Source organism: Myotis daubentonii, chromosome 4, assembly GCF_963259705.1.
Source record: "Myotis daubentonii chromosome 4, mMyoDau2.1, whole genome shotgun sequence".
Classification (NCBI taxonomy): Eukaryota; Metazoa; Chordata; class Mammalia; order Chiroptera; family Vespertilionidae; genus Myotis; species Myotis daubentonii.
In genome coordinates this window covers 37462965-37473064 of record NC_081843.1, presented here as the reverse complement: position 1 = coordinate 37473064, position 10100 = coordinate 37462965, and the positions used below count along the sequence as shown (strand labels likewise).

Genomic DNA, 10100 nt, shown 5'->3' with positions numbered 1-10100 from the left:
GGCATCCCTGGCCTTCCCTCCACGGGACTGTCCTGTCCCGGGCCGCCCGGCGGCGAGGAGGAGCTGGAATTGGCCCGGAGCCAGGGGGCGGGAGGAGGCGGGAGGAGGCGGACGACACCCCCGCCGCGGTTCAGAGCGGAGATAAACCAGCCCCTGAGGTCACTGGGAGGGGAGCAGCTGCCGGGAACGAAGGCGCCTCCTTCCAGCGGACGCCGCGTTGACTTGGGAGCAGGTCGCCGGGACCCGGAGTGTCCGAGGGGAGTTCGGAGCGCGGCAAAGGCGGCGCTGCAGGACCGGGGTCCCACGGGCTTGGGGTCACACGCGGGACGGTGCCGTGGTCCCGGAACCCTCCTCGGATTCTGACGCGTCTGGACAGAAGCCTCTGATTTCTCAGCGGTCGCCACCCCCCTTTCTCCAAGTTCCAATTCAGCCTCCAGGTCGCAGTCGCTGGAAGAACTGCTCGGAGGAGAGCACTGCACCCGGACTCCCTTCTCTGAGGGGGGCTGGTGTAGGGTCCGCCGCGGAGGAGCGGGCTGGGAAGGGCGGGAGGACCCGCCGTCGGGCCGCCCGGGCGCGGGGCTTGCATCCCTAGGCTCCGGGGCCCCTGGCGGCTGCCTGCGTTCATTTCGCCTGAATCCAGCGCTCTCTACCCAGCCACCAGGTGTCTCAAGCCTTGTTCCCGGTATCCCCGCTGTGCAAGCGTCTCTGCAAACTTCTAACACTGTTTCAGAAGCTCCGCGCCCCCACCCTCACCCCCCAAAGGCTGGTAAGAACTGCGGGGACCAGTCCTGAGCGCCGAGGACTGGCCTGGCAGAGAAGGACACTGTCAGGGCTGGGATCAGAGCGGCCCCCATGCTCCTGCCGTGGATCTCAGGACTAGGGGCGGGAATGGCCCTCCTGCACTTGCTGCAGAAACTCCTGTTCCCTTACTTCTGGAAGGACTTGTGGTTCCTGCTGAAGGTGATACGCTGTGGAATTCGGATAAAGCTGAACCGTCGGAAAGGGGAGCTGGTCACTGTCCTGGATAAATTTCTGAGCCAAGCCCAGAAGCAGCCCCGGAAGCCCTTCATCGTGTATGAGGGGGACATCTATACCTACGAGGATGTGGACAGAAGGAGCAGCAGAGTGGCCCGCGCCTTCCTGAACCATTCCGCGCTGGAGAAGGGGGACACCGTGGCTCTGCTGATGAGCAATGAGCCCGACTTTGTCCACGTGTGGTTTGGCCTGGCCAAGCTGGGCTGCGTGGTGGCTTTCCTCAACTCCAACATCCGCTCCACCTCCCTCCTGCACTGCATCCGCAGCTGTGAGCCTCGGGCCCTGGTGGTGGGCGCAGGTAGAGTATGGGGTGTCCTCTGCTGCAGCATGGCAGCCCTCCCTGTTCTCCGCGCCTTCCCCCCTTTTTTTGTTAGAACATAGCACAACTAACGCATTGAGTGTGTGGTGAAGTTGGCATGTTACAGAGGAATTTTACAATTCTACCACTGGTGGTTTAATAAATACCCTCCTCTCCCACCTACTCTGTTGTAGATTAGTAAATATCAAGACAGTTTCGGAAAACTTATGAAATCTCTGCTTCTATTTTGCGAAAAGGGCAATTTGACTGCTATTTAGTATAGATTCATTGAGGGCAAAAGCACAGAGACTTAGAACTCAGTCAGTTCTAGATTTGATCAGATCTGAAAAAAAGTATTTGAATAGGAAAGATACCTTGATTTCATTATGGTATACCTACCTGCCTCTAATAGTAACATTGTCAAGGTTGACTATATTCACAGAACAAATATTTTTAATCTGAATTCCTATCTTCATGTCTACTCTTATTTTACACTGCCTGCAAGCTAGGAGTTGCCTAGCAAGGTTGGCACCCACCTGCCAGCCAGTGGGCGGGTTCTTGGCAGACTCTAAGACCTCTTTCTCTCTTCCCCTGCCCCATCTGTATATCATTTCTTTTTCTTTTCTAGAAAAATGGCAAGCACAATTTTTTTATTGAATTTATTTGGGCGACATTGGTTAATAAAATTATATAGATTTCAGGTGTACAAGTCTATAATACACCATCTGTATGTTGTATTATGTGTTCACCACCCCAAATCAAGTTTCCTCCCATCACCATTTATTTCCCCACCCCTTTATTCTCTTCTATCTCCCCCACCTCCCATCCCCTCTGTTAATAATCTGTGACTGTGAGTTTTTTGTTTGTTTGTTTAAGTCCTTAATCTTTTTCATCCAGCCCTGAAACTCCCCTGCCCTCTGACAGCTGTCAGTTTGTTCTTTATCTATGAATCTTTTTCTATTTGTTACTTTATTTTGTTTATTAGATTCCACATATGAGTGAAATCATATGGTCCTTGTCTTTCTCTGGCTTCTTTCACTTAGCCTATAATTCTCTCCAGGTCCATCCATGCAGTCGCAAAGGGTTAGATTTCCTTCTTTTTTACAACTGAATTGTATTCCGTTGTGTAAATGTACCACAGCTTGCTTGCTTTCTTTCAGTAAAGTTCTAACCTTCTTAACCCTCCCTTTGGATTCAGGCTTTGGATATACATGTTGACACTGATCTAAGAAGAAAAGTCTTGGTTAAGTGCCTAATTACTAAAGATGGGTTGCATGACAAAGTAAAACCAAACTATGAAAAATGATATTTATTCTCTGAACTGTAGCAATCAGTAGTATAAATGAGTCACAATTTTGATAACATGGTAAAACGTTTACCACTTGTGCACGGACAAGTGATAATGGGAGTGCAGCAGGAAAAAGAAATCACAGTTCATCTCTGGATATACTCTGATGTATTCCACTTCCCATATTATTGATCATTCTAATCTATATTGCAGGTTCTGGAGCAAATCTAAACCTCAAATTATGCTAAAAATTGATAAATCCATAAATTCTCTTTAGAAAAGCAAGACAGTATCTCTGAAAAGATTTCTGAAGCCATGATGTTAAGGCCAACCTGAGAAATATCTCATAGCATCCCCTGACGGCCTTTTAACATGCATAGGCCTGGTTACCTCTCAAAGTAGAATATTCAAGCTCTGCTGTTGACTGGGTTGTTGCGTAATTAGGACCAATTAATTTTTCAGTTTTACTTGTGCCTGCTTTTCTTTTGCTTGCCAATAACTGATTTCATTTTTTAGATATCAAATCCACTTTGGGATGCTGGAGTTTTAAGAAAGAACCATTTAGTCAATTTGTTCAGTAAGAAGGTAGCTGGAGAAATCAACCTTAAATCTTACTAACAGTTCTTTTTAGCATACCTTCAAAATATATAAATTAAAAGTTTTTCAAAGATGGGACAATTCTATTTTGATTAATTACACAATATTTTTTGTAAGACATAACTTAGATTACAGCCACTTTCTGTATTTGAAGCTCTTACCCTAAAAATACTGTATTCTTGGCATCTTGAGTGTAATCAGTGAACAATGTATACATATAGATTTTAGAATAAATTTCAGCAGTCTTAGATTATCATTGGATATTTCTGATGGAGATGTAGAGTTAAATCATTATATCTCCAGGGAGAGTAAGTGTATGGAGGTAGATAGACCTCCAATCAAGTGGTTTAGACAGAGATAAGCCAGACTTGGATTTCATTTATGGTCTGTCACTTCTTAGCTGTGTGAGTAAAGATAAGATTAGCTGCCCTGGCCCTAGCCAGTTTGGCTCAGTGGATAGAGTGTGGCCTGGGGACTGAAAGGTCCTGTAGGGGGCGTGCAGGAGGCAGCCGGTCAATGATTCTCTCTCATCATTGATGTTTCTATCTCTCCCTCTCCCTTCCTCTCTGAAATCAATAAAAAATATATATATATATTAAAAAGATTAGCTGCCCTGGGCTCATTTGCTTAGTTGATGGTAATAATACTATCTACTTCACAGTGTAATTCTGAAAAGTAAATGACAGTTTTTGAGAAGTGGCTAGCAGAGTGCCTGGTATGTACTAATTAGATCAGTGAATTGAAATAATTGCTGTTATTAGTATGGAGTCATCCAAGCTTTTGATAAGGGATCTCATTTGGATTTTGCTGCTACAACCTAATCTGGTGTTAGCTATAAGAAAGACTAGTAAGGAATTTGTTTGGAATAAGACCTTAAACCCTTTACTTTGGCATGTTTTAGCAAAATTTTATTTTTCAGAAGTATTATAGAACCAGTTTCAAAAAGGTTTAACAGACAAGCCAGGTAATGTTCATGGTGATAGGTGAAGTTTCAGTCATGGCAGGTGTCTAGTAATTCTATCTCCAGGAACAAGCCAAAAGAAAAGGCTTGTTCTGTCAGGATATCACAGTACATGAATAAAACAAAATAAGTTCACACAGGCCATTTTATCTATCTGAATATATATTACTCTCTACAAAATTTAAAGGGTCTTTATTTTTCCTCTAACTCATCCTCTTGGTCTTTAAAAACAGATGACTTTATGGTTAAAAGTCTTCTGGAGAATTACAATGGCTCGATTGTTAACTGGAACATTTGTCCTGCACATTCTGAATGCAACAGTTCACAAAAACTAAAGGGCAGGGCTTCATACATTATTTTAAATTTATTGAGCTGACACAGGATTTTCACTTCTTGTGAACAGAAATCCAAAACCCTTCTAAACATGGAAAGACATAAAATACTATTGAATCTAAAGTAAAAGACTTCAGGGTAATGTGAACATAATTTCTTAGTTACATATAATTATAATGACTTAATATCTGGTCTATTTACAAAGGAGAGACAAATACATATACCTGCAAGTACATCTGAAATCTTGTGGATGCTTGGTGTGTCTAAAACACTGTACTTTTAGCACTTAGCAACATTGATATAAAATAACACAACAAAGAAATTCCATCGATATATCTATTCTCAAAATCAGTTACCAAATACACAGTAGAGGGACAACTTATTGGCAAAAATTTGTAAGTAAAAAAGTTACTAATGCTCATATGTACCTCAAAGTTTTTTGTTAAATCTTTCACTCATCCAGGCCATGAATATTGGTTGAGCATCTCCTTTGTGCTAAATTCTGAGACTGTATCAGTGAACAAAACAAACTTTCTCAGCTCCAAGAAGTTACATTGCTGTTCTTGGCCTATTCCCCAAAGCCACACAAATATCTATTTGTAAATTGGCTAATACATTTTTACCATTGCATTGCTTTGCTGTGAATCATAGCATAGCTGAGGTGTAAAAGGTGCTGAAAGAAAGCAGATGGACAGATGGATGGTGAGAGAGGGGGAAGGATCAGTGTGAGGGCGGCAGTAAGGAAAGGGGAGAGGAAGGGAAAAGATGGAGATGAGGGAATAAAAAGGAGCAGAAAGGAGGACAAATGTGCACCCAACCAGCTGTTATGATTTAGCATCAGAAAACCTGGGCTCCATCTCCTCACTGCCTCTCGTACATGTCTGAGCTAGAGGAGATTACTTGCTCACTGTAACTAAGCCTTCCTCATCTTTAAAATGAGGATATGGCTGTGGTGAGGATCACATAGATAACACATGGGAAAACACTGAAATTTATAAATGCTTTAAAATGAAAGAGATAATTATTATCGTTGTTGCTAAGTGTATCAAAGAATATAATTACATGTACTTTTTCAAGTGATATACTAGCATTGCAACATTTCCTGTTTGTTCTAAGTAAAGAAAAAAGAACATATAGGTAGATGGCAACCTTGGCAGCAGGCATTACTAGCAATAATAATCAGAGTTGAAATATTGGGGGAAAAGATTAGGTTTAATTTAAAACTATTTAATTTTCTATAAATACTGAAATTTTGCAGGGAAATTTGAAATGCTACTTGACACATCTTCTAAACCAAATTACACAGATGTAAAACTTTTTTTGCAAGTATTTTTGAGTTGTCTATGAAAAGAAAGGAATGGTAATTTTATAAACATTTGCTTGTTTTCTAGTTATCTGTGTATTAAAAACCTGATGTCTTAATATTTGCAACTTTTGCTTTACTATTTTTACATAAATGGAATGCATATAATTTTTCATAGTTATATCCTAAGGGGATTGACAGCCATAGAAACCTCTGGACTATACAGACAGCAGATCTTACATTGGAGACCAGGTTTTGAGTATTTGCTCTGAAACTTACTAAGTTGTGTCATGTTAGTCACCTAGGTGAATTTCTTTCCCTCTCCATCTCCCAAATATACTTGCACATAGATAACACATGGGAAAACACTGAAATTTACAAACTGCTTTAAAATGAAAGAGATTATATAAATATATATATACATGTATATACATATATGTATATATATATATCAAAGAATGTAATTACATGTACTTTTTCAAATGATATACAAGCATCGCAACATTTCCTGTTTGCTCTAAGTTAAGAAAAAAGAACATATAGTGGGGCACAATGCGGGAGGCTACCAGCCCATGTGTCTCTCTCACATCGGTGTGTTTCTCTCTTCTCTTCTCTTCTCTTCTCTTCTCTTCTCTTCTCTTCTCTTCTCTTCTCTTCTCTTCTCTTCTCTTCTCTTCTCTTCTCTTCTCTTCTCTTCTCTCCCTCCCTTCCACTCTCTCTGAAAAGCAATGGGAAAAATATCCTCGGGAGACCAAAAAAAAAAAAAAAAATTCAAGTCCCAATCTGCCTACCACCTATGACGTATCAGCTCCTTACCATTTTCTGTGTTTCCCTCATTTTCTTGCAGATTTTATTTGTGAACTGCCTTGTCCTATTTGACATACTTCTGTTGCTGCCTCTTTGGGATCAATCTGGATTATAGATTTTGAGGAAGGAAATCATGAGTTTTTTGCAAATGTCTTGTATTATTGTAGAAGTAAACAGTGGCTGACAGATGGCCTTTTTACATAACTGGATAGTGATTCACATTTCCAGGAAAATGTTTAATGCAGGACCCTGATTCAGCTTCAAAGCAGAATGTATCTTGTTATTATTTTTAAAGTTTTGTTAAAACATTGGAATAGCCCTGGCTGGATTGGCTCAGTGGATAGAGCGTTAGCCTGGGGACTGAAGGGTCCCAGGTCCGATTCTGGTCAAGGGCACGTGCCTGGTTGTTGGCTCGATCCCCAGTAGGGGGCGTGCAGGAGGCAGCCAATCAATGATTCTCTCTTGTCATTGAAGTTTCTATCTCTCTCTCTCTCTCTCCCTCTCCCTTCCTCTCTGAAGTCAATCAAAATATATGTTTAAAACAAAAAAACATTGGAATAAATATAATTGCTTAGGTGGAAAGGTCCATATTTGCATGCACTTGAGCATTCTGACCAGGGCATTTTTACATCTCTAAATCTCCTCACTTAAGTTTGGGCTCTAAAATGGTCTCTAACTCATAATGATCTTGTGATTCCATAGCGATCAGGGGGTTCTCCCAAGTGTATTTCATTATGGTTGAACTAAACAGTGACAGGCAGATGGCTTTTCGGAGCTACTGAGTTGTATTACAAGGACAATGTTTAATGCAGTGTCCTGAATTTAGATTTAAAGCAGAGTTTAAAAATAGTTTTATTGAAGCCCTGGCCGGTGTTGCTCAGTTAGTTGGAGTGTTGTCCTGTACACCAATAGGTGGCGGGTTCAACTCCCGGTCAGGGCACATACCCAGCTTGTGGTTTCGATGCCTGGTCGGGGCGTATGCAGATAGCAACCAAATGATGTCTCTCTCTCCCTTTCTTTCTCTAAAAAGTCAATTAAAAATTAATAAAATAAAATCATCCAGTCAGTAAATAGTGGGGCTGAGATCCAATCCAGGGTTGTCTAACCCCAAATGTTGTCCCCTTTCTAAAAATATATATACATTTCTTTTAATTGGGAAAAAAAAACATAGTCTGGATAATGGCTTCTTCAAAAATCAATTTGATTGGCCTATTTGTGTTGATTCAATTAAATGATGGCTAGATTTACCTTTCAGTTGATTCTGTTGAAACAGAGTAATAAAATGACTTTGATGTTACTTATCCAACATGAAAATGAAATTAGCATTGTATTTACATTTTATTTCTATTCCAACACGCCCAAGAAAACCCAAGGTGGATGGTTTGAGATTTCTGTTTTGTTTACCTATTCCTAATCCTTTGGTTTTTAGATTTGCTTGAAGCTGTCGAAGAAATCCTCCCCAGCCTCCCAGAAGACATCAGTGTTTGGGCGGTAAAAGATTCTGTTCCACGAGGCATAATTTCACTCAAAGAAAAACTGAGCACAGCATCTGACAAGCCGGTGCCACGCAGCCACCATGCTGCCTGGAACCTGAAGACTCCATCTCTTTACATTTTCACCTCTGGGACAACAGGTATGACTCATTTTTTTCTTAATACCCAAAAAGAAAGCAACAGTGTTGGGCAAATTTCTGCCATGAGTAATGGCATTAACTTTAACTAGGTCTAACTTTAACTTGGCAAGTCACCACGTTCACTTTTGATAGCACCACGGGCAAAGGACTGTCCCAAGACTTGACCAGCTTCTTTGGCAAGATCTTTGCTGACTCTCGTAAGGGTGACAAACAGGAAGTCTTTAAGACATTGCAGGTTTGGGAGAAGATACAAAACAGAATCAAGTAACTAAATTTTCCTTTCTTTAGGTAAACAATAATAACATATACACACCAAAAAAAATAATAATAATAATTAAACAGCTTCTTAAAAATTCAAAAGAAATGTTAAACTTAATTGATTCTTAGGAAAAAACCAAATGGTTTCTCATAGGCTAAAGAAGCTTTTGTAATTAGTTTGAAGATGACTGGGGGTTTGAATGAGACATATTAAAAATATTCTGTTACTAATTTCTTGTGCACAGGTAGTATTGGAAGCAAAACTACAATTGCATAAGTTTTTTTTTACTTTTCTTTTTTTTTCTCCTTTCCCTCCCTCCCTTTTTTTCATTCCTTCCTTTTTTCCCCTACATTTTATTTTATTTTATTTCTACTTGGAACCTAACAATGATTAGAGAGTAAACTATATTTTTTACTATGTTTACAAGCTTTGGTAAATGAACTGGGAAATGCTAGTATGTACCAACTTGTCAGCATAAATTCAGTCTGATTTGGACTTTGAAAGAGAGAATGAAATTCTAGAAATGATCAACTTTGAAAAGTTCCTGAAGAAAATTATTACCTGGTTTATCATTATGACCTTTTTCTTGTGGAAAATAGAAAGTGACTCTGGTCTTTAAAACAATCTTCGCCACTGCTCCTCCTCTGCAGCCTCCTCCCAGCCCAAAGGGAACAGGCTGGGGCAGACCATTACAGCTTTTGCTCTTCAGGATTAAAACCAGGGTGGTTCACACATTTGCACAACAGGCTGAAAGCAAAGGCATTACTACTTTTTCATATGATATTTATTTGTATTGAAATTATATAGCACAGCCCTAACTGGTTTGGCTCCGTGGATAGAGCATCGGCCTGCAGACTGAGGGGTCCCAGGTTCGATTCCGGTCAAGGGCATGTACCTGGGTTGCGGGCACATCCCCAGTGGGGGGTGTGCAGGAGGCGGCTGATTGATGTTTCTCTCTCATCGATGTTTCTGGCTCTCTATTCCTCTCCCTTCCTCTCTGTAAAAACTCAATAAAATATATTTTTAAAGAAGAAATTATATAGCACAGAGGTGAAACGTTTAGAAGTTTTAGAGTCTACTTCACCAAACCAGCTACACTGAGTGCTTTTGTATCTTTCTTTTTATAAACACCTCCATACGTCTAAATAGAATCAGTATCTTACTAGGCACATAAATAGATACATACGAAAAAGCATCTACTGATTGTCCACATGGGAGGATGAGGGTTTTGTCTTCTTTTATCACCACTCTCTTCCTCCACCCATTTCTTTCTCTCTTGTGCAGGCACTTTCTCTCCCCAGCATCACACTAATATGGTTTCACCATAAATTTGACTCGATTAGTATCAGTATCATAACTTACTAAACACTATTTCTAGCTGAGCTCTACAGTGTAGCATAAGTATAATTCTTTTCTTCCACATAAAACTCCCTCCAACCTGAAATTAATCGCTGTTTTTGTTTGCTAGCCTGGTTTCCTATACACATATAACTGGTTCATGCTCACTCCTTTGTCAAAGAGGTAGCTCACCTTTGAAATTGGAAAGGTGGTCTGTATTTTAGCAAGCCCATGATTTTGGCCATCTG

At 40.7% G+C, this 10100-nt stretch overlaps 1 protein-coding gene across 4 annotated transcripts in view; it reads left to right on the top strand.

Annotated features, from left to right (window-relative positions):
• Positions 1–731: 731 nt before the first annotated feature.
• Positions 732–10100, top strand: part of SLC27A6 (solute carrier family 27 member 6) — a 48541-nt gene continuing 39172 nt past the window's right edge. For all 4 annotated transcript variants that reach the window (XM_059693715.1, XM_059693717.1, XM_059693716.1 and 1 more), the window contains exons 1-2: positions 732–1333; positions 8052–8255. In XM_059693715.1, coding sequence (XP_059549698.1) covers positions 853–1333; positions 8052–8255 — 685 coding nt within the window. In that variant the 5' untranslated portion in view covers positions 732–852. The remainder of the gene's footprint in view (positions 1334–8051; positions 8256–10100) is intronic.